Source organism: Cydia amplana, chromosome 6, assembly GCF_948474715.1.
Source record: "Cydia amplana chromosome 6, ilCydAmpl1.1, whole genome shotgun sequence".
Classification (NCBI taxonomy): Eukaryota; Metazoa; Arthropoda; class Insecta; order Lepidoptera; family Tortricidae; genus Cydia; species Cydia amplana.
Genome location: NC_086074.1, coordinates 18,581,792 through 18,609,761, shown reverse-complemented (window position 1 = coordinate 18,609,761; position 27,970 = coordinate 18,581,792). Strand labels below are relative to the sequence as shown.

The 27,970-nt window shown below is 39.2% G+C and overlaps 2 protein-coding genes across 7 annotated transcripts; one reads left to right on the top strand and one right to left on the bottom strand.

Moving 5' to 3' along the window:
• Positions 1–22: 22 nt before the first annotated feature.
• On the bottom strand, positions 23–27,849 carry LOC134649028 (thioredoxin reductase 1, mitochondrial-like). Of its 6 annotated transcripts, none has more exons than XM_063503725.1 (10): positions 27,747–27,849; positions 24,008–24,061; positions 19,441–19,661; positions 10,023–10,190; positions 9,354–9,546; positions 5,854–6,082; positions 4,778–4,865; positions 3,271–3,521; positions 829–1,020; positions 23–175 (listed from the first exon to the last, which is right to left on the bottom strand). In XM_063503725.1, exons 1-10 carry the CDS (start codon positions 27,805–27,807, stop codon positions 46–48), a joined length of 1,587 nt encoding a protein of 528 aa, XP_063359795.1. In that variant the 5' UTR covers positions 27,808–27,849; the 3' UTR covers positions 23–45. The 6 variants fall into 6 exon arrangements, with proteins under 6 accessions (XP_063359795.1, XP_063359794.1, XP_063359797.1 ...); XM_063503724.1 differs by lacking the exon at positions 27,747–27,849 and adding an exon at positions 27,029–27,149; XM_063503727.1 differs by lacking the exons at positions 24,008–24,061; positions 27,747–27,849 and adding exons at positions 19,821–19,889; positions 20,691–20,862.
• On the top strand, positions 20,525–23,141 carry LOC134649029 (C-signal). Its single transcript, XM_063503730.1, has 5 exons — positions 20,525–20,658; positions 21,389–21,440; positions 21,524–21,714; positions 22,170–22,319; positions 22,901–23,141. The coding sequence occupies exons 1-5, from the start codon at positions 20,542–20,544 to the stop codon at positions 23,123–23,125; spliced, it is 735 nt and encodes a 244-aa protein (XP_063359800.1). The 5' UTR covers positions 20,525–20,541; the 3' UTR covers positions 23,126–23,141.
• Positions 27,850–27,970: the final 121 nt, after the last annotated feature.

Genomic DNA, 27,970 nt, shown 5'->3' with positions numbered 1-27,970 from the left:
CGCTTGGTGATGTTGTGTCCCTGTCTGTGTAGTTGCGGTCCCGCTCTAGCTGCAGCAGGAGGCGGGGTTGGGGTCGCGGCCGGAGCGCTTGGTGATGCTGAGGCGGGTGAACTCCTCGGCCACGGTGGGGTGGATGCCCACCGTGTTCATCAGCTGCTCCATTGTGATGCCGCATCTGGAAATTATCATAACACGTATTTAGATTGGAATACCGGAATAGTACGATTGGTCTTCGCTTAAGATCGGTTTTCCTAGGATAGCGATGCCGTCATATAGCGGCCGTCTCCATACTAAATAATACGGCTAAATATGGATGTCGTAGTATTTGTATGGAGACGACCGCTGCATGACGGCACCGCTTTCGGAGGAAACCAAAGCTTTATGCTTATTTGGGTTTCCTTCGAGTCTTATGACATTAGTCAACAAAAAACGACCATGGGATATTAAATTTAAAATTGATTATCGATTGTCACTGCCGACTGGATACGACTGGATATCGCGTTCGTGGGAGTGCGAGTCGTTTGAGAACAGCATTGAAGCCTTGAATAATTTTACCAGCTACATATCCCACGAAATGCGGTCCCAATATACGTAGAGGCACCTCTCGTAGGGCTACGGCCTTGAGCTAACAGTTGTGGATGAAGCACTCCTTCCGCTTGTAGAACCTCGTGTTAAAATAAATATATACTTAGTCAACCAGATCTTGACAGTAGAAAAAGGCGGCAAATTTGAAAAATGTAGGCGCGAAGGGATATCGTCCCATAGAAAATTTGAATTTCGCGCCTTTTTTTACTAATTAGATTTGGTTGACCAGCTTTATCTACTCACTTAATGGCGGCCGCGAAGCCTTGAATAACTTCCCCAGCGACGGGTCCCACGAAGTGCAGTCCCAGGATCCGCTGCGGCGCGTCGCGCAGGGCCACGGCCTTGAGGTAGCAGTTGCGGATGTTGCGCTGCGGAATGAAGAACTCCGTGGGCTTGTAGAACGCGTGGTACACCTCGATGTTGTCCGCGCCGTGTCTGGGGGAATACGATGTTTTTAGAGAACAGAGTTTCTAATTATGCCTATATAATTACTACAACTCCCATATATATCCCTTCTAGTATTATAAAAACGAAACTTTTAGTTTTAATTTAGTTTAGTTAATTTTAATGTATTTTTAATGTAATGTTGTAAGATTTCTATTTGGTTTTAATTAAATTGTTAATGTATAGTTTTCTGTAAAACGAAAGTAACCCTTTCTGTTAAAGATAAAAGATAGTTTATTCAAGTAGGCATAATTACAATGCGCTTATGAACGTCAAATAAAGCTAGGTAGACCGGCTCCAACCCTACACCTCTGCCCCGAGAAAATTTAAATCCCCCCTCAATTGGAGGAGGGTATCCCAATATGGGACCGGCAACAAACTCGGCGGGACACATCTTTTCAAAAATAATCTAACTAACTCTTCATGCATACCTAACATTTGTTTGTACCTATGTAGAATAGAATAGAAATAGTTTATTCGTGGCAATAAAAATACAACAGATAAAACAGGGGAACAAAAGTAAAACTTACACTTAACATTACAACACATATCAAACATAACATGTAAAATAACCACGAAATGGTCCCGACTCAGCATGGTGTTAGCCTGGATGGGCCAACGCTGGTCTTCCGTCGGGGCCAAGGGCGAGTGAAGCACGGAAAGTACACAACATTTAAGTAATTAACAATGGCAATAAAACAAACAAATTGGAAAGAAATAAATAACAGTAATACATTCATATTATAATTACATACAGAAATAAATAACAGTAATACATTCATATATTATGGTAATAAGGAAGAGAGATAAAAAATAAAATAAAAAGAACGAATTATATTAAGAACTACGTAAAACAATAAAATGAGTGTGAATGGCAGTTGCGGAAAGGAACAGAAAAATATGGTAAGTACTTATACATACATATACGAAATCAATATTTAAATGCAGCTTGTCTCCAGTTTGAGGCATTCCTCGCTAAGCTGGTGTTCGAGCATGAACTCTTTTAAGGATGTTTTAAAACTGTAAATACTTTGCAGGTTCCTGATAGGAGGAGGGATGTTGTTCCAACAGCGGCTGGCCGCGTAGCGAAAACTGCCCCGGAAGGCTGCCGATGCGTGCCTAGGAGTAAGAAGTCGAGTCGCAGACCGCCGACCCTCGCGTGGCCTGCATATGGACAGCTTCTCGTACAGATAAATAGGTGACTGGTAGTTAATTACTCCAAAGAGTAAAGAAGCAAGGTGCAGCTTACGGCGGTGGTGCATTTTTAGGATATTGTGCTGATTAAGGAATGGTGACACATGGCCCCGCAAGGGAATGCAGAAACAATAGCGAGCACAGGCGTTCTGGATACGTTGTATAAGTCTCTTGGTTTTACAAAGAAGTCGCGGCCCAAATACCGCATCCACATAATTTAACTTTGATAATACAAGTGACTCTACTAGCCTAATGCGCAGTGCTTCATTAATGAAAGGTCTGATCTTGTATAACACTTTTAGCTTATAAAAACAGCTCCTAACTACATCAGCAGTATGCTTCTCAAAACGGAGACCATTATCCATCATGAGACCCAGATTTCTAGCCTCGTAAACTTGCTCAATGGACTCTCCCAACAGTGTAGTGGTCTAAAATCGTGGATTCAAATATGTCGTGCCATATAAAGCAGGATACCATAATGACTAAAAATCAATCAGAATCGCTATCAAATACAGAAGAAAGGGCAACCCATATAATGTCCATTGGATAGTTTCAGAGTTTTCCAACTCGCCGGAAAAATACTTGATCCTACTCATTAAAACTAGTAGGAAGTCTATAACCTTAAGCAGTTCAAATCAAAAACTAGTTTTAGGCATATATGCAATTCAATTCAATTCAATTTTATTTATTCAGTAAAGATAACACGATCTTATATTTGTTAGTACATTCTTAAAAATAATGTTAGTACTTAAAAACTAAATTAGATTTTACATTTAAAATTATTTCATTAATTACAGGACAACACACATGATCAGCTATCATCTTTAGGATGCTGTTCGGGCTGTCCCTCGTTCTGCTCAACAGAGACGCTGCTTTCTTGCGCAAAATTGCTGCAAATCCATTCGTCCGTGACTCCGCGAACATGTTGGATGCGCTGCAGAACTTGGGCAGGCCAATCAGCAATAAACCGGTAATCTTCATTAAATGTTTTTATCACGAAAATAGGCAAAGGTAAAGGACAGTCGTCCGTTCAAGTGTCAAGCTTACCTCTGTAACGCTGCCTCCTCGCTGAGCCCGACGCATCCATACTCCAGCGGCGTGAACACTGTAGTAGCGACGTTCTCGTAGTCCATATGCTGCGTGCCGTTAGCGAACACCCTCCTGGCCAGCAGCCGGCCGGCGTGTATGGCGACGGGCGTGAGCTCCGGCCGGCCGGCCAGCACGTCGCCCACCGCGTAGATGTGCGGGACGTTGGTCTGTTCGTGGTCGGCGATGATCTTGCCGTTTGCCGATAGCGTCTGGAAAGTTAGCGATAAGGAATAATATCGTTAATTTAGCCAAATAAACACAGGTATACACTTAATTCTACAGATTTGGCGAACACGAGCCTGTGAAAACCTCGCTAACTGCTAGCGTGCATTTCTTAATAAGATGTGTAGCGCACGTGTATAATGCGAGCGGATTGAAACTCCAAATCTGGACACAATTAGGTGTACATTATCCACAGATAAAAATTGTTCAAGAAAGTAGTGTCTAAAACATTTTAATTTATTTTATTAAGTGCCAGTTGCACCATCCGCACTTGACAGGCCGATCAACGTTACCCGGCGCGCCGCAGTGCTTTACTATGAAACTTTCCATACAATACAATTTTGCGAACTCATTAACGATGACAGTTTTGTCCAACCGACCCTAAGTCAGGCGTGGCTTACTCCGCTTTGCTACAGGTAGCTAAAAGTATATATCCGTTCCACACCAATTTTGGTGGCTAGCCATAAGCCGCGTGTGGCGCTGTCGCCACCTAGCGGCCATATCTGTGCTGATCGTAACAGACGCGTTTTGTTAGAGAGCGAGTCTTCTGTATTATTTTTTATTCTATGCCTAAGTATGCTTTAATGGTGTTTGTTTATGTGTATTGCTCCATAAAACGGCTTTCTTCCTGAATGGTCCTACACTTCAGTACAAATAAAGAAATAATGTATATACTCGTACATATTTCACCTCCTTCTTTGTACCTTATTAGCATAGGTACTGTGACGTTTACACAATAAAAGTGCAATGCGAACTACCTGCAAGTCGACATTCTGTTGTCAACTGTCATGGCGTGCGGACAGGTCGCAAAGCACATGACTGAGCAACTGAGTTTTATTTATCACCTTGTAAGGGAACCTAGACGTCAATGGTTGTGACGTCTAGGTTCCCTTGTATTACAAGGTGATAAATAAAACTCAGTTGCTCAGTTATGTGCTTTGCGACCTGTCCGCACGCCATGACAGTTGACAACAGAATGTCGACTTGCAGGTAGTTCGCATTGCACTTTTATTGTGTAAACGTCACAGGGTCAGTTCGTTCCATTATGATTTATGATTTTTACCTTGATGATTTATCATTCATGTCGTTAATTTGCCTGCATGAGGTTGGTCCTTAAAAGTGGATAGTTCCATTTTACGAATAAGCGGAGATGTTATTCTTGGGTATTTATTATAAAATGTAATCGAGTACTTTATCTCTACTTAAAAACATTGTGGCATTTAACTAAGTAACTAATACGTACTGTGATCCCAGCGGCTTCTAGGTTGAGCTGTTTGGTGAGCGCGTAGCGGCCGGTGGCCAGCAGGACCGTGTCGAAAACATCTTCGCCCCTGAAACACAATCAATTATAATATAATTACAACTTCGTCTTTATTTTGTACCTCCACCCACACACGAACACATTGAACCGACCATTGGTATTATAGATAGACCTTATTTTGTTGCAATAAGGGGTTAAGAATGGTCAGTTGTCTATAATATAGATTTTACGAGTAAGTATGTCATAGAATTACCAACAATTCGGTGAAGAAAAAACGTGATGTATTTTTAACTTTACTGTTTTTTTTTATCTGTTGCGATATAATCACTCTTGTTTAGTCGACCAACTACCGACTAAGCTATAATCCTATGGTGTGCCGTAGCGAGTGCGGCCATCTCGTCCATTCTATTAAAATTTCAGATAAAAAGGGTCCGATTGCACTTGAAGCATCAGGACCCTTCTGTACGCAAAGCCACAGATGTCCTGAGAGTAAATCAAAGATCAAAATCGAAATCGAAATCCCACGCTCGCGCTACCAATGAGAATACTTATTCCTATAGACAGCCAGATATTTCCGTTTTGCACATACGACATTTATCCACGCCGCCAACCATTAGACTGCAAAACACGCCCTCTGGCGGCCAGTAATTAGACATCATTAATCTCAATCTGTCAAAACTGTGTCGTTCCGACCATTTTGAAGAAAAAACCTTAATTAAGGGTTTCAGATTAATACGACTTTGTCAAAATCGGGTGTGAATCAAGCGATTTTTCGAGTGATAGGAGGTTGAGTGATGGAAAATACGGCTTTGTTCATTATGCATTATTAGTCCATCGTCTATCTCGGCGACCATCATGCCGGCCACATGCTGGTCGCAGTGTGTATGATACTCACTCTTGTTTAGTCTCAGTATTGACCCAGCGCGCCTTCAGCTGTCCATTCTCTAGCTTCTCCACCGACAGCGGGATGGTCCTGTGATGGAAGGTGACTCCTCGTTGTTCCATCTCGGCGACCACCATGCCGGCCACCTGCTGGTCGCAGTGGGTATGATACTCACTCTTGTTTAGTCTCAGTGTTGACCCAGCGCGCCTTCAGCTGCCCATTCTCTAGCTTCTCCACCGACAGCGGGATGGTCCTGTGGTGGAAGGTGACTCCTCGTTGTTCCATCTCGGCGACCACCATGCCGGCCATCTGCTGGTCGAAGCCGCGCAGGGGCACGGAGCGCACGAGCACGGTGGCCGAGTAGCCGAGCGAGTTGAGGAAGCCGGCGCACTCGAGGCCGATGTCTATTCGGTTGGTTAAGGAAGTTGTAGTTGAAAACAAATTTTAATAAAATTAGAAATGGCTTATGGTCCATTTAAAGTTGGGCAAAATAACGTAAACTTATAACTAAGTTGGCATAAACTTCTAAAGTTAAATTATTGTTATAAGATTGCACTCAGTTCGATAAATGGGTGGATCAACTATTTCTTGTTGTTATTCTGCCCGGTCAGCCAAGAGACAATAGTAGCATAATTTGTTAGAAGACATTGTATACCACCTTCTTCTGACACGCTTGGTAGACGGCCCTCAATGGAAAGGGCTTATAAGTATCACATAAAAGCGTGTTAGGTGAATGTAAATGCCTAAAAACCAGGTTTGACGTAACCGACGAATCATCTGTGAAAATTTCAACTGTCTAGCTATCACGGTTCGTGAGATACAGCCTGGTGACAGACGGACGGACGGACGGACGGACAGCGGAGTCTTAGTAATAGGGTCCCGTTTTTACCCTTTGGGTACGGAACCCTAAAAAAGAACCCTTATAGAATCACTCGTGCGTATTTCTGTCCGTCTGGCACAGCCTATTTTCTCGGAACCTACCTACTGGACCAAGAAATTTGGTACCTACACATGTAACGTAAACAAAAGAATTTTAAATATGGATAAATGAGAAAGTTAATAAATTTAGTTTTTCCAACTATATTGTGTTATATATTAAACGAAAGAGCTCATTTTGAGAATATCAAATATTTTATTTCTATACTTTGAAAATTCATAGGTTAGAAGTTATTTAAGAAAATAACCAAGAAATGACCCCCCTCCCCTTTATCACCGAAACTACTGGGTCTAAAATGAAATAAAAAAATACACAAAATAGTTCTTTACCTATAGAGGACAGAAAAACCAATGTGTAGGAACCACGTGTGTACGTTCATCGAAGACAAACTCTAGTCTGCGGTCTTAAGGCGATGAGAATTATTACTTACTCAAATGTCACACTCGAATATAAAATAACACAGCGGTTACGTCATTTTAACGTGACCCAGGAGAACGTAACCATGGCAACGAGTGACAATAAAAGTTGATTCACCCAAATAACGCTGATTTAATTTATCTATACGTACTTACTTTAAAATTATGTTTATTTGTTTCATAGATATAAACCTAACCTAGACCCACAATTTTGTACGAAAACCTACGTTAAACAAGCATTTCATCGCATTAAACATATTCATTAACTACTAAGATATACAAGAACAGGATCAGTATTCGATTATTCAATCATGTTATAATTATCGCAGCACATAGAACGTAGTTTACGTAGTGTCATTCGAAATGATGAACATGCGAATATAACAAATCGTATCCGCGTAGTATATAGGTATGCAAGTCATTCATCAATCATTCTGACCTATTATCAAGTGAGTCATACGAGTACTGTAAAAAAACAATGACTGCAAGAAGAACTACGTATAATATAAATATACCTAAGTATGGTTTCCTGACAGCGGCCAAGAAATGTTAATATATTTTCAAAGTATTATTTACGTACGCATTTATAGTATTTTATCTCAGCTGTTACATATAGATTCTTAATCGTAATTTAAAACCGTTTACTCAGTGGAATAGCCCGTTTCTGGCGGGTAAATCCAACAGTTAAATAAGAAGGTAAATTATGTTATTTATTATCTACAGTTCATTTACTTCAAGCAACACGCCACGTAGTAAAAATATATAATTAAATTAATGAAACATTCTCCGTTTCGGCTCTGGGTCAAAATGAGACTAGTCACATTTTTATTTACCTTCTCGTTTGATAGAATTAAGGTAGCGTTTATCACATGAAAAAATCTAGCCAAGCCTGTGAAGGTTATTTTGATTACAACAATATATTTAGTCCGGCTAAGCTATGTCTGCAATCAATATAGTGTTCGTTACTAACATTTTTGGCATAGTTTGCAGGGACCAGACCACTCTAGAAGTCTAGATTCGTAATAGAACTATTATGTATGTTCGTAACTGTCAGTCTGGATAACGGTTAATTCAAATTCTTAGTGCCAGTTGCACCATCCGTGCTTGACAGACTGATCAACGTCACCCGGAGCGCCGCGGCGGTTTACTATAAAACTTTACATACAATAAAATTGAGCGAACTCTTTTAACAGTTTGGTGCCACTGACCCTTAACTGAGGATGCTTTAAGATTACCCTTTCCAGCTCTTAAGAATTACTTAAAAAAGTCATTGATGTTAAAAGCTTATTACAGAGTCGAGGACTACTTGACAGACAAATATGCATGGTCCAAACCAGAAACTAATAAAAAGTAGTAGCAATTAAAAACATTGTATTTTGTATAGAGTTATAGGTGACACAGCTCAGGTAGGCAGGAAAACACATCAAATATTATATGTTGGTAATTCATAATAATCAATCAGATTTATATAATATGTTTTCCCATTTCTTTTAATAACTTTATTTTCTTTTCCTTTAGTAAGAATTTGATATGTTTTCTGAAAGAGCTACGAATTTGTATGATTCCATGTACATATGTATATTTTCTAAATCAAATTTCTATTACACCTTATGTGTATAATTGCATGAATTCTATAGTGATTTAAATTGTATTTTTTTTTCCTTATTTTCTCGTAATGCATGTTAATTATAAGATGTAATTATTTTTGAAAAGATGTGTCCCGCCGAGTTTGTTGCCGGTCCCATAATGGGATACCCTCCTCCAATTGAGGGGGAATTTAAATCTTCTCGGGGCAGAGGTGTAGGGTTGGAGCCGGTCTACCTAGCTTTATTTGACGTTCATAAGCGCATTGTAATTATGCCTACTTGAATAAACTATCTTTTATCTTTATCTTATCTTAATATACCTCGATATACCTAACAGTGACACAAACCTGTACCCAAAAGACGTAACCGTAAAGACACAAGACACAAAATCAATAAGATTTTGGCAAAATTTCATTTTTGGTACAAGCTTTTATCGCTGACTGTACTTTTCTTACGACAGACAACTAATACTCATCGAGACAATTCTAAAAACCCCTAACACAATTAGGTTGCGTTGTTTCATCACAGAGTTCCTATGGCCACCTTCCAGCTCCATCATCAGATCAGCTCGATGGTACCATAATATTGCATTGTCACCCGACTTACATGTGTAAGCAAAATTTCAGCTCAATCGGAAACCGGGAAGTGGATCAAATTTAGCTTGCAAGATTTGATTACAGACCGACAAACAGACAACGGTCAGGTGAAAGTAAATAAAAGCTTGTAAAAAGGATACATCCAGCGCCAATGACGAGCGTGTTGCCGGGCGGGTGCGACAGGCTGAAGATGTCGTCCGAGCTGATGCAGTGCTCCAGGCCGCCCGGCATGTCGGGGTAGTGCGGCCGCCCGCCCACCGCGATCACGACGTTGCGCGCCGTCAGCTCCTTCTTCGTGCCGTTCTTTAGGGTCGCTATTAACGTGTGCGGGTCCTGGAAGTTCATATAGTTGGTCAAACCAAATTTGTCGGTAAATAAGAACAAAAAAAACTATACTCATCCTTTTGGGTGCTAGTACTAGTGTAGGACAAAAATAGTAAGATTCTCTCTGTTATATGTTAACGGAGTGGTGGCCGCTTACAGATAAAAGGAGTGCCTGGCGTCCGTTGGCTCGTTGGGTGAACGATATTCGGAAGATTGCGGGTCACTTCTGGATGAGATTGGCTCAGGACCGGGACAAGTGGCGTACCGAGGAAGAGAAGAGAGGAGAAGAGAGGAGCAGTGGGTGATAAAAGGCTGATATGATGATGATGATATTTGTAATGACTAATGAGACAGTCTTTTGACAAACTATATAGTTAAAAGTAAATCACCTCCACTCGCAAAAAAGTATCTCGTGCTCTGGCTCTGTATCACGTCTACCTTGTTCAGACTGCGCAAATTAATTATCTATTATTGTAGTGACAAACCTTGAACTCTCCAAGTCCATTGATGTACTCGATCTTCTTATCCCGCAAGTCCACCCTGGTGACCCAGTTGACGGACTTGATGTGGTTCTGCACGGACTCGGTGAGGGCGCTCCAGTCGATTTTGATGGCGTTCAGGTCTGGGACTTGCCAGCCGTATGATACCGCTTCCTGCAATTGCGGATTTATAAATTTATCAGGAGTCCACTAAGTAATTTACATTTCATTATTCGACTATGTAGGTACTGTAAAATCTGCCTACTTTGCTATTGCTACTGGGTACTTTGGTCCAATAGTTTTTATAATTTATATTTGAAAACTATATATCAACATATGTACAAATAAAAACAATATAAAGTATATAAACATTAACCTTTTGGACGCCAATGACCGATATATCCGCACCGTAGGTTCAACGCCAAAGACTGATTGATCGGTTACATATCACAGAGCAACATAGACCTACGTGCATATGCATAATGTTCAATTTCAGTTTCGACACTCCGGTGACGTGGCGTCAGCGTGACAGCTTTTAATTTGTGTTTGACACGGCGTCGAAAAGGTTAAACTACGTAATTGTGTAGCAAAGTAGAAACATTTTACGGTAACTAGAGCATGTACAGTCATTCAAGGAATTTAATTTCAGTCCCGTTTCGTACTTTGTCACAGTGACAATATGAGGTCCCTAGCGACTTTCATATTGATTGTCACGGTGACAAGGTACGAAATGGTACTGAAATTTAACTCTGACTGTATAAAAATCGTCATCAAATCACACTAGTAAGGCTATGGATTAGGTACCTTTAAAAACAAGTTGTGCGACTTGGCAAATCCGTTATTTAGTCAAATGGATATGACAACGATTTACGTAAATAAATACCTACTTTTAATAACATTTGCTAGGCTTTCGTAAGGATTATTTGGGTTAGCTGTAATGCCTGTAGATTCCCGGCTAGCCAACTAAGAGTCGCAGTCATCTGTTAGAATATTGAGGATCACTCAATTCTAATACCAGAAAGCTGTGTCCCTGTTTATTATTCGATATTTCGATTCGAGTAGATTATTAGAAGCAATAGAATTGACGTGATCGTTTCACGAATTGTCAATAACATAAAATAAATGATACAAACATATTAGCAGAGTAATGCATTATAAGTATTATGATTGTCAGTAGAACTTGGTAACAAGGAAACTATTACAAAAACTAGTTACATCATTTACATTAATAGAATAGGCAACGCACATTATTCTCAGCCAGGCCATTGGCAAATTCTAGTGCTTCTAATAATATGCGGCATCTTCGTTCTCAAATTTTACTACCGCAATCTACGATATCAAACGATCTTCGATTTTTAATATCATTTAATCAGCTAGGTACTAATAATCTATTTATATATCTAATTTTCAATGGGATCCCTCGAAGGAGCTCAATAAAAATAGAATTTAACTTCGGATTTATTCAAATAATAAGAACTAGTTTGGTGTACAAAAGGGATTTTAGCTCCTTCAAAAGTCCCATTGAAATTAACATTTATTTTAAAAAAAGGCATTTTAATAATAGAGCAGACTACCTTACTGTAAGTTATGTTTATAGCTTCATTCCATTTATTTAATGTGCGTTTAATTGATGCTATTACATTTGTTTACCATCTTCCTCTTACAATAATGAAATACATCATAATATTCATAATGTAATTAATACCTACTACAATTTACAATTAGGTACAGTTTGTAAGGTGTGAAATAGCTCGTAACTCAAAGACTCCCCCAGTCTAATTTAAAAGGGAAAACTTTCTATAAGTCTTTCACTTTATCACCTAAACGAAAAAAAGCGACTACCATTTTCCGATTAGGTGATGAAGCAAAATAAAACTATGTGACAAAGACCAAAAGTTGGGGAATCAGTAGGACTAGGTACAATATTAATAAACTGATTTATACAAAAATTAATTGGTTTATTAGAAAACATTATCCCCCTAGTGAGGGCGCCACTGGACTGTCGGTGCAGTCTTAAGAAAAAAAAATCACTTTGTCACGAAACTCTTTTTAAATCAATAAAAAAATTAAAAGAATAAACCGAATTGAGAACTTCCTCTAGTCCGCTCATGATGCTAAGTCTTAGTTCTTTAGCATACACCTACATTAAACGAGTGACATCACATGACATTTACACAAATGCCAAGTCGGTATCCGATTTACACCATTGACGTATATTATATCTCAGGACTGGCCTTACGGGCAAGAAGAATGGGGCATGAATGGGGCCAGTACAGCGGTGTGTACGGTTAAACTGCACGATAGGCTCGAATTCGCGAGTGACACCCACAATCACTGACACCGCTGAACTAGTACCATTTTTAGTGCACGTAAGGCCAGTCCTGAGATACAAGTCAATGATTTACACCGTGACCCGTGACTTGCAATATTTGCAATCCAAATATAATTTTAGATAAGGCTAACATATGGTTGTAATATAATATTATCTTCATGAGAACAGCACGATATGTGCATGACGTCACCTTAAAGATACGCGACGCAAACTTATCGTCAGTAAAGCACAGGTAGTTTATGCCATCGATAATTTCAAGGTCGCAACGAGTGGTGATAAATTAAAACACGACCAAAGGGAGTGTTTTAAATCGACACGAGTTGCGAATTACCTATTCGCACGTGTATCGTACAACGTTTTACAGTACATATGCCCCTTTAAATTTCTGACATAGCCACGGAAAGTGCTTATTTCCGCACATATAACACTGCCTGTGATAGTACAATAACCACACGGGATTGTTAAGCCATTTAGGGTCCTAGCTTAATTGGTTATCCATACTTACGCTACGGAATGTCCAATTTAGCTAGAACCCTAAGAGCCACCCCACATCTGGCGTCTTTCGGGCGTCGGCGTCGGTCAGTGCTATGGAAAATGACGTCGCTGCGCAGTTGCGTCGACGTTGCGTCGAGCAGGGCCATAGAGTTGTAGACGCCGACGAGACGCCGACGCTTGAAAGACGCTAGATGTGGGGTGGCCCTAAATGGCGTAACAATCACGGAGCGTGACTACCAAATGTTCGATTGACAAGTCTCTAGATTTCTAGAATAACGTCCAAATACGCTATTATATTTCCTTTGTCAGAATAGTTGACGATATTATGTTGTAGGAATAAATAGACCAAAAGGTCCACGTATTACCTAACTGACAGCTGGGAAGTCCCAGTAGACCCCAGTGACAATAAGGGCCATAAGGGGGAATTATTTCGTCCCAGTTTTTAGCGTGGACTGGGGTTTAGGATGAGACCAAATGGCAATAGGCTGGAGCTGGAACGGAAAACTTGCCTACTTAATCATCATTCATTCATTCGTTAATCATAAATTCAAATTGCACGCTGGCTTAATGCTAATTAAGCTAGTTGAACGGATGAAAACAGATTCGTAATTAGCATTAATTAGCTTAATGGCGTGTCGTTTTAACATCTTTTTAACGTACCTAATTGTAATGACCTAAATTAACCCTTGAACCGCCAGAGTCTGATATATAAGACATTACATATCCAGCTCATTTCGCCACCGTCTGATAAATAAGACAAAGATCTGATTTGGTTTTTACAGCACATTTAATTATAACTCCCGTAACTATGCCAACCTTACTCTGCGTGGTACAATTACTGTCGGTGGCGACACGAGCACGCTCGATCAAAAATTGCTGGCGGTTAAAAGGTTAATCTTCTTTAAGTTTATTATACACATATTATCCACAAGCTGCAATCTCTACAGGACAGATAGAGATTATTGTATTTTCATGTCATAATCTACGTAATAATCTGATATCAAGCATTAGAATATAATTACTACAGAAACAATAAGTGCTCATAATCTGTTAACTGTTAAGGGTATACCTACACTATACGACCGGCCAGACTGCCAGACAAGACCGCCGCGCCGCGTCTGGTTTAAGCCCCATCTCCATATCGCGCGGCAAACCAGCCGCGCGAGCCAATGTTCGATAGCTTGCCGCGCGATATGGAGACGGGGCTTTACGTCAACATTGACATCAATCATCATACTGTTCTCTGACTTGAGATCGATATAGAGTCAGACCAAGAAAAGTCTGCAGCAGATTTGATAGCCCACGCAGTGCAAGTGTTATTTTAAACGTCAAACTTCTATGAAATTATGACGTGTAAATAACACTTGCACTGCGTGGGCTATCAAATCCGCTGCAGACTTTTATTGGTCCGACTCTAGCAACCTTCGTTCAGTCATCGTACGTACCTATTTATCAAACACTTGCTTGGCTAAGAAAATAGACTCGTAAGGCCCACCACACCATACAACATTTTCCGTATTTTTATTTCGAACCTATTGTTGTATAGTAAATAGGGGTTAATCATATCGTTTGTTTGAGAGAGCAATTATTCAAAAGAAATAATTTTTTATTTGGTTTATAAAAGGTTCTAATAAGATTGAAATGGAATGTACATTGGGCCTTACGAGTACATAGCAAAAGCAATATATTCGGGTCAAAAACTGGAAAATATATGCAGAAAGAAAGAAAAAATGGCAGAATCGATGGCAAGTAGACCCTTAGAAAGTAATAACTTTACTGCATGTAAAAATATAGCGACGCGATAATTAAATGTAATTATCAAAACGACATTTTGATGTTATTCGGCGTCCTTGGCTTCGTGAGACATTACTTCATCTAGCTAGGCCATCACTAGCCTCAATAATCCTAATAGAAAACACTTCAAGATTCAACTTTCTTCCCATTACCGTAAAATGGGGTGAGTAGGGTCAAAACTGAAATTCAAACCTCGATAACATTTTATTTTTACATATGAAAACTGTGTATATAATAAGTGTTCCGGACGTTTGTATTTTAGTTTTTATTTTATTTTGGGTAGTTCCATTTCATAACTTTGACGATAAAGAGGAAAACCCACCTCACCCCGTAGTGCCTCGTATTTGGGGTGAGAGGGGTTTTCATACAAAGGTCATTTTAGAAGATTGTTGGATCGATTTTTTTTTATTATGCGTATTACTATAGCTCCATTTTAAATTGGAATACATTATTTTTGTAGCAGTAGCCTTAAAATCCCTTCTCACCCCCCTCTCAAACCTTCTCTCCCCATTCATAACCCACCTCTCCCCGCGAAACCTACTCACCCCGTTTTACGGTACATTAAACTCAAGTTCAGATGGCTGCTAAAGAGACTGGCATTTAGTTGCGGTGGGCGTTACAAAACTGTTGTCGGAAAACGGTTGATTAGCGTTACTTTATTTCTAAAGAAAGATAGGTATAAATACCTATCCCTACCTAATTGAAATTAGTGACTGTATTGTCTTCAAAAATCTTATTCCTTATGTATGGATGGAGTTCTGGGAGAGTAATCTGAAGACAAACGTTACTCAATAAAAAAGTTGATACTGTTATGGTAGGTACTTATACAAAGTTTATTTAACTGTATTAGAAGTCTAAAAACGTGCTTCAAATTTTACAGATGTCAGATGTGATGTAGATGGTGCTGTACAGTCACCAGCAAAAATATATGACTGTGGACAGCCGTGCAAAATTATCTGATGCTCCATTGGAGGCATAAGTATATGACGACACTACCTCGGTAAAAATATGTGATGCTTTGTGGTCGGCAAAAACATCGTTACTCTGTATCCGCATAAATATCGGATCGGATCGCTTAAAAATATTTGATTACTCATAAAAATCAAAATTATGTGATTACTCTCATCTGGCATAAATATCTCTCCAATGTGAATGCAAATACATCGGATGGCAGACGGACCGCCTATATATCTGACACGAAATTATGAAATATGTCATCAATCGGCAAAAACGAACCATACCTGAATAGCATAGAGCCTTACATTGTTTGAAGTGATTTGACAATTCACGAAAAGAGTGCAGACTTATCATTGCATATGTCTGTCTCACATATTTCATTTGCAATTTTAAATTGTGACATAATTCAGGTAGACTTTTAATAGACAATGTGTAATAAACCTCCTTCTTACATAAAAAAGAATGATGAAGAGGTAAACCTGTGAGACTGACAAGGACAAACAATAATAGCGCTTTCGCTGCTACTCCTACTAAAAGATACATAAGACTATCCCGTTTTGTCATTTCCCCCACCCCTCATGCCAGATCCAGTTATATACTAGATTTATGATTGCAATACGTTACAATTCAAAATTATATCCAGTTTATTCCGTCAAATCGATGATAGAATATAATGTGAGACAGACATATACAATGACAAGTCGGCACTCTTTTCGTGAATTGTCAAATCACACAATACAATTTACGGCTCTATACCCAACATGTATGGTTCGTTTTTAAAGGTCGATAACATATTTGTGATTTTCCAACGTGTCAGATAAATAGGCGGTCTGTCGTCCATCCGATGTATTTGCTTTTACAGTGGAGAGATATTTATTCCAGATGAGAGTAATCACATAATTTTGAATTTTATGAGTAATCAAATATTTTTAAGCGACCCGATCAGATATTTATGCGGATACGGACTAACGATATGTTTGCTGGTCACAAAGGATCACATATTTTTACCGAGGTAGTGTCGTCATATACTTATGCCTCCAATGGAGCATCAGATATTTTTTCACGGCTGCCCATAGTCATTTATTTATGCTGGTGACTGTACGGCTGCGTACAATAATGGGGTAACTGGTTGTCAAAAGTCAACGTTTGACAATCCACAGACTAGTGGACAACATTCTACTGGTTCATCACACTTCCCTCGCTACGCGTCCTCGCAAATCTCTGGTGGAGACGCAGCCTAGTACGTTGATAGCGAGCCCTAGTTACAGTAAATTGCAAAATTTTGGAAGTAAAAGAAAGAAAGCATAATCTGTAAAACATAATCCACTATAAAATCCATAGTATTCAATCAATCATCCATTCGTACGTTTTAGACAATACGCCATCGCCATGGCAACGAAACAATAGCCCATTACGTACAAGTGAAACTTCTCAGACATTCTCAGATGTTTACAGTTATCATTAATACGGCTTCTTCCCACCGAAGCCGGTACCGTAACGCGTACCTAAGCAAATTAAACTTGTAAAAGAATATTATTTTGACCTGACAAATTACTTAAGTCTTTGCGAGTTGCTCACACTTCTGCACGTAAAATAAGAGTAGGTACTAAGACAGCTTGTCCCCTGAGTCGAAGCGGAGCGGAGATGTGGGGAATCAAGCAATAGCATTGGTTGTAATCTCCGCTCTGCTGGATTACAACCATTGTTATTGGTTGATTCCCCACATTTCCGCTCCGCTCTGCCTCAGTGGATAGGCAGCTTAAATGTCAACCGAAATCGATCAGCTACGCAAGCTTATGGACGGCTAGAGCGAAAAAATAGAATTATAAAATTCTTAAAAAAGGAATATGGTTTAGTCTGTTCTTCCTTGCGCTATCCCGGCATTTTGCCACGGCTCATGGGAGCCTGGGATCCGCTTGAAATGATAAGTCCACACAGAAATAGCCGCGCGAAGCAGCTCGGTCGGTGGAGACGTGCCTCGCCCGAAGGGTTACCAGATCGAAATTTGGAATTTCCCGATAAAATTCCTGATTTGCGAATATATTTGAATAATGTACTTACCTTTTCAGGTACATAATAAAAAAGTCTGTTAATTCACTAAAATTTCTGACATTTTCGTATTCCTCCCGCATCCTGACAAACGGCCAAAATTCCTGACATGTTAGGAAAATTCTTTGACGTCTAGTAACCCTGCGCCCGAGGCAATGCGGCCGATTTTTATTACTTTGGCCGAATTTTATACTTATCTGTGGTTTAGGTAAAATCATGAATCATGACCATGGCCACAGTAATTTATTTACCAATAAATATGATCCCACCTTATGTCAAATATTTCTCTTATACAGGGTGGATTTTCTTTTTGGGTCAGTGAGGGCAGCTACCAGATCCCGTGCTGCTACGAGAAAACGGTCTAAGAAGACCTTCCCTCGATTTCAAATTAATGAAGATTGGCTTTTACAGATTTTGGAAAAAACATACAGGGTGCGAGAAAAAGGTCATTTTTGACAAACTTTTTTTTTGATGCCAATCGATCCCATTCCTATTAAGGATCAAAAGCTTGTATGGAACCAAAAAAAAATTTCCGGCTAGAAAAGCCACAATTCGAGGAAAACTTTTCCCATACAATTTGTATGAAAATGAAAACTTTTATTTTTCACATGCTGTTTTTGTATGCCAATCGATTCCATTCCTATCCAGTATCAATAGTTTCCTAGGGGTCAACTTACGGTAATGTACTAAAAAGCCACAAATTAAAGAAAACTTTTTCCATACATTTACTATGGAGAAAACGTGAAATTTAATTCACATTTTTCTATCTGGCCAATCAGTCCTGTTACATTTAAGGACCATAATACTGTATGAAGACATTGCTGTAGGACTGATGGGCGAGATAGAAAATTGAGAATAACATTTCACATTTTCCCCATAGTAAATGTATGGAAAAAGTTTTTATTAATTTGTGGCTTTTTAGTACATTACTGTAAGTTGACCCCTAGGAAACTATTGATACTGGATAGGAATGGAATCGATAGGCATACAAAAACAGCATGTGAAAAATAAAAGTTTTCATTTTCATACAAATTGTATGGGAAAAGTTTTCCTCGATTTGTGGCTTTTCTAGCCGGAATTTTTTTTTTGGTTCCTTACAAGCTTTTGATCCTTAATAGGAATGGGATCGATTGGCATAAAAAAAAAGTGTCAAAAATGACCTTTTCTCGCACCCTGTATGTTTTTTCCAAAATCAGTAAAAGCCAATCTTCATTAATTTGAAATCGAGGGAAGGTCTTCTTAGACCGTTTTCTCGTAGCAGCACGGGATCTGGTAGCTGCTCTCACTGACCCAAAAAGAAAATCCACCCTGTACAATCAGAGTCTACAGAATTACACAACTACATAAATAGGAGCAAGCTATTTTAGCTAATATTGAACGTGAAAACATACTATGTACTCACATAAATCTGGCACCACAAAAGCTAAATATAAGAATGCCACAAATATAGAAGTCCTGTTATTTTTAGGTTTTAGTTGAAACATTAAATGAAATAATTATAATACATCATTTACCATGAACAGTATCAGAAGCTAAGGAAAGGATTAAACCAGTGTTTGGGATTCCAGGGAGTTATGGAGGAGCAGGGTTGAGGGGGGAGCCACTTCAAATCGCCACTTACCAACGCCTATAACCAAAGACAATTCTCAATTAATCACATGGAATGAAGCTCTAAATATAACTTACTTATAATTTACACTGTATTTCGCAGAAGAGACAAATCCACATTAAATTCGTCTCATTTACAAAACACAGTGTGCAATTTAAACATCTACAAATATTCAAAAAGTGACTTACATGAATGCTTTCTCCTAATAATGCAGCCTGGTGCATCAGTTTCTTTGGTATGCACCCAACGTTGACGCATGTGCCACCCAGGCCCCATTTTGTTCCCAGTGGCGATGGGGTCACAAAGTCCAGGACCGCCACCTTCGCCCCGAGGTTCACAGCCTCCTTGGCGCATGCCAGGCCTCCGGACCCACCACCAATGACCGCCAAATCATAGTCAAAAGTCCCATCTAAAAGGTGCACAACGGAATACTAAGTGATTTATTAACAAATTAAAGCTACTTTTGCCCAAGACATGTGATGTTTTTACAGTGAAAGTGCTTCCAATGGGTCACAGACACAAAGATGAGCGCCAAGTGAGTATACCATCATCCCAATATAAATAATACCTGGAGTCATACTTTCTGTGGGTGCAATAGAGTTGGTCTTACGTTTAGGCCAACAAGGGACTCCACAACCTGATGACACCAATAACCAAATTAAATCACTAAATTGTATTGACAAACTCTCATCATTCAAAGGAAGGTTAGTCACAATTACATCATACCCAGGTGAATTTGAAGAAAAAAAATAATAGCTAAATCATCAAACCCACAAGTCTTGTAAAACTTTTGAAATCAATTATTGATTTGATAATGTTGTGAATTGTGCAACCCAGTTTACAGTTACAGATAATATAACTTACTAAAAGGATAGGTTATATCCAAAATATCATAAAAGGGATTCTAATATTGGTACTGGATAAATCACAAGAAGAATATAGCCAGCCACAGTGACTTAACAGTATAAGGTTGCTCATTAGACTATGAAAAGAGGTTAGGCGGCTAACTGGGCCTTCAAGGTCAACTGTACAATTAGACGAAGCCACTTACTACTGCTGAACGATCTTCGCAATATTACCACCGTCCGATCCGCTCGATAGAACCAATTAGATAAATTATTTAACTTTAACAATTTGTTGAGTATTGTCATGTTGACGTAAACGTCGTAAACGATAGTGACAGAGACAAGAAAATCCTTTCACACACAAGCAACTTTGCACATTGATACTACGGGTAGCTCCAGATTTTAAAGTTATTTCTGTGAACCGACCGGTCAAAAGTCCCGAGAATGAAATCTGTGCTAATCACTGGAGCCAACAGAGGCTTAGGACTCGGTATCGTGAAATATCTCACTAAACACAACAAAGCAGAAACAATATTCGCAACATGCCGCAAAGAATCCGAGGTATGTATGCCAAAATTTGTGATAACACTTACCTATAGGTGCCATATTTACCACAATATTCTGTTATTTCACTTAATAAATAAACGAAACAAACACGAAACGGGTAAAATACGTGTTATACTTCCCGAATACTTCAATGAAAATGTGAAGGCTCCGATGGAGTGCTTTTTGTAGTTCAATTATAGGAACGTGTGAAAGAGACGACGAATCGCTACCGGCTGACGTCACTTGCCTTGAATAGGTACTGATAGTGACGTTACACTTATGACGAATGCCGAAGATTTCACAATGATAATTTAGATTCTTCTTTTTTATCTGACTACACAATACAGGCGTAGCCTAGTGTGGCAGTCATAGGTTAAGTAAAACCTGTAAACTTTTTGGCAAATAAAACTATTTTTTTTTTTTTTTTTTTATTGAATATTTTTATTTCAACTATTTAGATACTTATTAACTTGTTATTATCAGATAAAATGCCTTATTACGCAATCACTAATCATAATAGTAAATATATCAATTTAAATCCGTTTACAACCATTCTACGACGACTTCGCCCTTCGGCTATTCGTAGTAATTCGTACTGCCGGACTGCCGGTGCCGTCGCTGGTATTGGATAGTCAAAAGTTAGCGCGGCTGTTTTGAAATGGTTTTGAAACTATTTTTCTTCATGATTTGTAAGAAAACTAATTATTTTTATAATAAATCAATATAATTAATTTTATTTTTTCAGGAACTTAAGCAACTATCGCATGAAAACAAAAACCTTCACATATTGAACTTAGGTAATTCCATAAAAATCAGTAAAAAATCGTAATTGATCTTTATGCAACGCTTTCTAAACCTACTTTGATATCTTTATTTACAGATGTGGCAAACACAGGTAGCTATGGCGAGATTTCATCGCAGATCTCGGGAGTAGTGGGTACGAGCGGGTTGAACCTGCTGATCAATAATGCTGGGATATCCACAAAGTTTACCAAGCTTAACCTTGTGAAGACTGAGCAGTTACTTGATAATCTCACGATCAACACCATCGCACCCATCATGCTTACGAAGGTGAACCATAAAACATTACAAAATAATACATGTACCTATAGCACTTAAGTCTGTTGATACATTATATGTTAATTCGAATGTATTGAAAGATAAGTCAAAAGGATTTTTAGGAAGTTACATGTCACGAGACCCACGAGTAAAACTCTCGATTTGTACTTTTTTCTGCAAAGTGTTTGGGAGGTAGATAACTACCAATATAGCTCAAAGTAGAGCCGCCACAAAAACGCAAAATAAAGCTGGAAACAAATTATCGGACGCGGCTGACGCGCGCGACATAAAAGTGTGCATAGTCAGGAACATCCAGCGCGCCAGATTTCTGTCGGATGTCCGAAGGCTCAAGGTTACGTCCACGGCTTACCTCCGATAGTTTGCACAGTTCAGTGTATATTCATTATCTAGATACCTATAAGTCGCGTTATCCATTGGATTCTGCAATATTCTTTTCCTGTTTTCAGACCCTCTTGCCGCTACTGAAACAAGCAGCTGAAGCCAACAAAGACCAGCCCTTCGGAGTCCGTCGCGCTGCCGTTATCAACATGAGTTCAATTCTGGGATCTATCGCGCAGAACGACCAGGGCGGGTTCTACCCTTACCGGTGCTCAAAGGTACCTACGGCTATTTTTATTGATGAAATAAATATTTACTGACCTCTCATCCCAGTCACTGCTAGGTTTTTAATACCTCATCACTCATGGAACTAAATCTCGGAATAATAAATAGTTGTGGTCTTAAACTTGCTATTCTCTTCAGGCCCCGCCGTAGACAACATGCCAATCGCTAACGCTCCGTAGCGAACGATACGCAACTGTCACTGTCACACTAACATGGAAGAGTGATAGAGAGTCACAAAGCGATTCGATGGCGAAGCGATAGCGATTGTCACCTTGGCTAGGCCGCCAGTTCAGTTCAGTTGCTTCAGGACAAACTATTTTAATGATTAGGTATAGGTACTCACTATTTGGTACACCACTAATCAAGTATTAATCACTACATAATGATAAATGATTGTCTTAATGATTAGTCGGTTTTCAGTCGTTTGCGTTTGGCACTTCACTATCTTCGTATTTCATGATTTCAGAATTTTTTCCTTTACTTCTTCTAGATTGGCAGTAATTTTGAATGCGCAAAGGGCATGAATCCGATGTCGTAAAAAACTAATTAAGTAATTTGATTTTTATTATTCCAGGCGGCCCTCAACGCGGCTACCAAATCCATGAGTATTGATCTCAAGAAGGACCAGATCCTGGTGGCAAGCATGCACCCAGGGTGGGTGCGTACCGACATGGGTGGCAAGAACGCGCCGCTGGACGTGGACACGAGCATCGCCGGCATCTTCGCCACGGTGGAGCGGCTCGGTGAGGCCGACACTGGCCGGTTTTTGCAGTACGACGGATCTGAACTGCCGTGGTAATCGGTACGATGTTGGATGATGATTGATGAACAAAATGCCAAAGCGCAAAACGTAACAAAAGCGATGTGATAGATTTATTTTTATATCACCTGGAGCATTTAACTAAAGTACCTAAATATAAGTAGATAATAAGCATTCACAAATTAGAATTAAAATGTTTTCAGTACAAAAGTAAGTTGATATGTTTAAGATGAATACAGAAGGGTAATCATTTACCAACAGTCTTAGCTTTATAACCGTAAACCGTATACCTATCCATATAGGTGTAACTTATTGGGAAGGTAGGTGCATTTTTCACCTTCGTTTATAGCTCAGCTGAGTTTATAAAGTTGTGTACATGTACGCGTGCCTTTATTTTTGCACTTTAAACTTTCTGATGTTATTTTAATAAAAGGGTTGTTTTTATAAAACATTGTGTTCATTAATTTCTTAGTTGTTGTGTAACTAAAATTATGAACAAATTACTCGTTTGCGTTTATCCTACTAAACCATCAAATCAAATCACAAAAGTTTACTTGTTATAACGCCTATGATAAAGGAATGAGCAATTTTTTTTTTCATTTTAATTTCATACTGATGACCTACAAGTACATCCGTCCCACACCAATTTTGGTGGCTAGCCATAGGCCGAGCGTGGCGCTGGTGCCACCTAGCGGTTATATCTATCGTAATCGTTACAGACGCGTTTTGTTAGAGAGTGAATCTTCTGTACCTACAGCTTGGCAAAAAAGAGTAGAAATTAAAAATGGCAACACTCTATAGTGTCGTCCCTTTCAAACCAATCTATGAAAACGGGACGACACTACAGTGTTGCCACTTTTTAATTTCTACTCTTTTTTGCCAAGCTGTACCTAGTACTATTTATTCTGTGGTAGAACTTACTTTTCGTGGTCGTTAACCTCATCACATCGTACTCGTACTTAGGAGCAGCGTTCTCTGGAATCAAAAACACAATGTTAAGAGTACGACTGAACAAACATGGACAAACGCGATGGTTGCGAGGAACGTATAAGGCATGGCAGAGACGCAACGCAACAGTGCTGAGATCACACATAACATAAGGCAACAAATGGTACTTATGGGATTTTAGGTAGGACCTAATTGCTGGCTAAGTAGTAGCAACGAATTCAATCGATCGATCAAATGCCGCAATGTATTGCAAATCGCATGCCATTATCGGTGACGTTTGGAGACGCCAATAGGTACCTACGCTCACTGTAGAATATAGGTATCTACAAGATTTCTCCACTGCTGCGGCAGCATCAACGAAATCCATAACTAACCTACTATATAAGTACTCAAGAGCCCATCAACGTGCACGCTATGACGACGAATCCAGCAACATAGAAACTAGTTTGATGTATTCAAAAGGTACTTTAATACAAGATACAGTACGTAGCGGCCCCCTTTTTTAAATATATTTCGTTAAATTTAAATAATCGATTATTTAGCAGTGGCGCTAGTGTGCACGTTGATGGGCTCTTAATTGGGGGTTATAAGCGATTTAGACTCTCGCGGGAGCCACGAGACGAGCCGCGCCACGAGACGCGAGTGTAAGCGGTGGGCTCGCGGCTCGTCTCGTGGCTCGCATGCTCGTCGAGCTAATATAATTTAAACACTAACGGCACGGCATAAGGTTTATAACCGAATGACAAGCCGAACGCGAGTGTAAGCGGTGGACTCGCGTCTCGTGGCGCGGCTCGCGGCTCGTCTCGTGGCTCGCGCGAGAGTCTAAATCGGCTATTAGATTTCCCGTAGGCCCTCTAACAAATATACTTGCTTCGAGTTTTATAGCTAACATAGATGGCGCTGTAAGTTTCCGTACATTGCGTGGTAGCTCTTAATTGTTGTCAAAAGCACAGAATAAATAATAGTACTATACTTCGTTTTTTTTTAGGATTAGAAATTTGGTAAACAATCTTGATGTGTCTTTTAATTGAAAAACACTTTTTAAAAATCAATAACTATTACTTATGAAAGCAGAAGACTATAAAAGATCGTATTAGATTCATAATATATTTATATTCTTATTATATTATATTATAGTCTTCTGCTTTCATAAGTAATAGTTATTGATTTTTAAAAAGTGTTTTTCAATTAAAAGACACTCAAGATTGTTTACCAAATTTCTAATCCTAAAAAAAACGAAGTATAAGTACAGTACAGAAGACTCACTCTCGAACAAAACGCGTCTGTTACAATCAGCACAGATATGGCCGCTAGGTGGCGACAGCGCCACGCGCGGCTTATGGCTTTCCCCAAAATTGGGGCCGAACGGATGTACTTTTAGCTACCTGTAGCAAAGCGACGAAATCGCGGAGTGAGACACGCCTGTCAAAAGTTCAATTGGTTACCACAAAACATGGCGCCGTAAATGAAGGGGTAAAGGATGACAGAGAAGATGAGATTATGTTAGGTTAGGTAGGGGTAGGCACAACATGTTTTTCTCTACCATTCACCTCTATAAATCTTTCGTCACCTCAGCACTCACTCCTTTCTTTCTCATATCGTCTTTCACACCATCCATCATCCTTAACTTTCTATTTATAACTCTAGACTGGGACTCTTACTTTTCGGGCCCTATATGTAGTATCAGAGTTACTCCCTGCCCCCTGTACCTAGTCCCTAAATCCACCCCGTATTTACACCAGTCCACCGCCCTATCTAAGAAATAGTATGTATAGTATAAACGCGTTTATTTATTTACTTAGGCGATCTTTATTTTTAAGTCGGTCTTTTGAATCTTGTCTATCATGCTTTCTCTCTCAAGCAATGCCAGAGAAAACTGTTTAGCTTATTGAAGCAAATTAAACTCATTGACACCTCTTTCGAACTTAAACCGGCGTCACGCATATAATATATGGGAAAGGCACGAAGGTCGAATTACCTAAGTCATCCTAAAATCCGTAGACTGAAATGACAGTTAATTGTATGAACATGAAATGTCATTTCATACTATTAACTGTCATTTCAGTCTACCGAATAAAAAAATAGACTTTAAGTATATCAATTTTGGAGTTACTCGTGACATTGCTATTACACCTCTTTCGAACTTAAACCGGCGTCACGCATATAATATATGGGAAAGGCACGAAGGTCGAATTACCTAAGTCATCCTAAGTATATCAATTTTGGAGTTACTCGTAACATTGCTATTAGTTTACATAAGCACATGAAGCTTATTACTTACATCATTTACAACTACATACCTTCCAGATTATGAGACTTATAAGAATGCATTTAACATGTAACTGATGTGCATCATCTCATTTGGAATAACACGGACTGGAATAGAACGAACTAAGAAAATATCAAGTCATCGACTCATCGTTGTCGCGTAGGTAGGTATACCAGTAATTAATCAAGCGTGGCGCGATATACTGCCAGTCGCAGCTTATAGGTACATGCGTACAATGACTCATAAAATATAGTTATTTCCATTGGCCGTCACCAAAACACACACAAATAACCCATTTTTTTTTCTCTAAATAACATCTCTTTTGAGTCTCTAAATAACATATATATATCTCTAAACATAATCACAGTGTCGAATTTGCTCTACCTACCCACCGAAACTTTACACACACGGCCTAATAACTTAATACCTACTTAATCGACTACCTATATTTGGATTGAGGTCATCATCATATCAGCACAGTCACCGGGATATTGTATTGTATTGACAAAACAAGTAAAACGACCGGTAGACAATAAGACATGCTGCCCAACCAAACGGTCTCGAGCGATCCGAGTCCGACCATGTTCGGCAATTTTTGCGTTACAATTAGACCCATCCTTTGTCACGATTTGCTTTTGGACATACATAAAGTCAATGAATAGGTATAGTAAAGGTACCTAGAAGGAAATCATTATTATAAAACATGTTAGTGGGTACCTACTTACGTGGTAAACTGGTAATATGCACTCCATCGCGGTTCTGTAGGCTCCGCCTTTTATAGATGTTGAGATAAATGATAATAACATTAATAACTACTGTGTGTAAATGCATTACGATCACTTTTCCGTAGCCAATCTGCTACTAAACTGTTTCGAACCCGCATGAAAACAACAATTTATAATAATATAGGTAAGTATATCACGCTTAATGAATACTGTTTTTCGCATCGGGTACCTGTAGAAATAATTTTGAGACGCGCAAATCTCACAATCATAGCTTTACTTACACGAATTTAAGGACGGGTAGGTAGTTCGGAAAACTCGCGCACTCGCAGTTAGAAATGTATGTGCATTTTAGCAAGTCTTTCTCCTGAACTGAACGTGAGTGAACTACGACACGACTGCAACTAAGTAGGTATGTTGCGTTTGGTTTGAAAAGCCTGTTTATCAAAAGCTTGTAACTTGTAATACACGTGGAAGTCCCTTTCTAACAAAAGCTATTGTATTACAATAGTTACAAGCTTTTGAGAAACGGGCCCCAGCTATATAAGTTATATATAGCTCCGTCCTTAGCGATTCAGTTTAAGTCCTAAACAGAATCGCAATAAGGACATCATGGTAAGATTGGTAAGGCCCCAATAGGCACATCTCACATCGTCTTACCAAGTGAGATTGGGCAGTTTGTATAGATTTATTAGAATGGTGCTGTGGTCCTCTTACTTACCCATCAATTTGCACTTGTTGTCATTGGGGCACACTGTGTAATCTGCGAATACGGGGTCCATGGCGATATTTTGCAATTTTCGTCTTGCAATTCAATGCGCTACTCACATGACATGACTTCTATTTATTTTTGACAAATCGAAAAAAAAAATGTATTGTAAAAATAATAGGCAGAGTAGGTATAGTTAGTACATATATTATATTAATAATAAGTCGATACCAAAG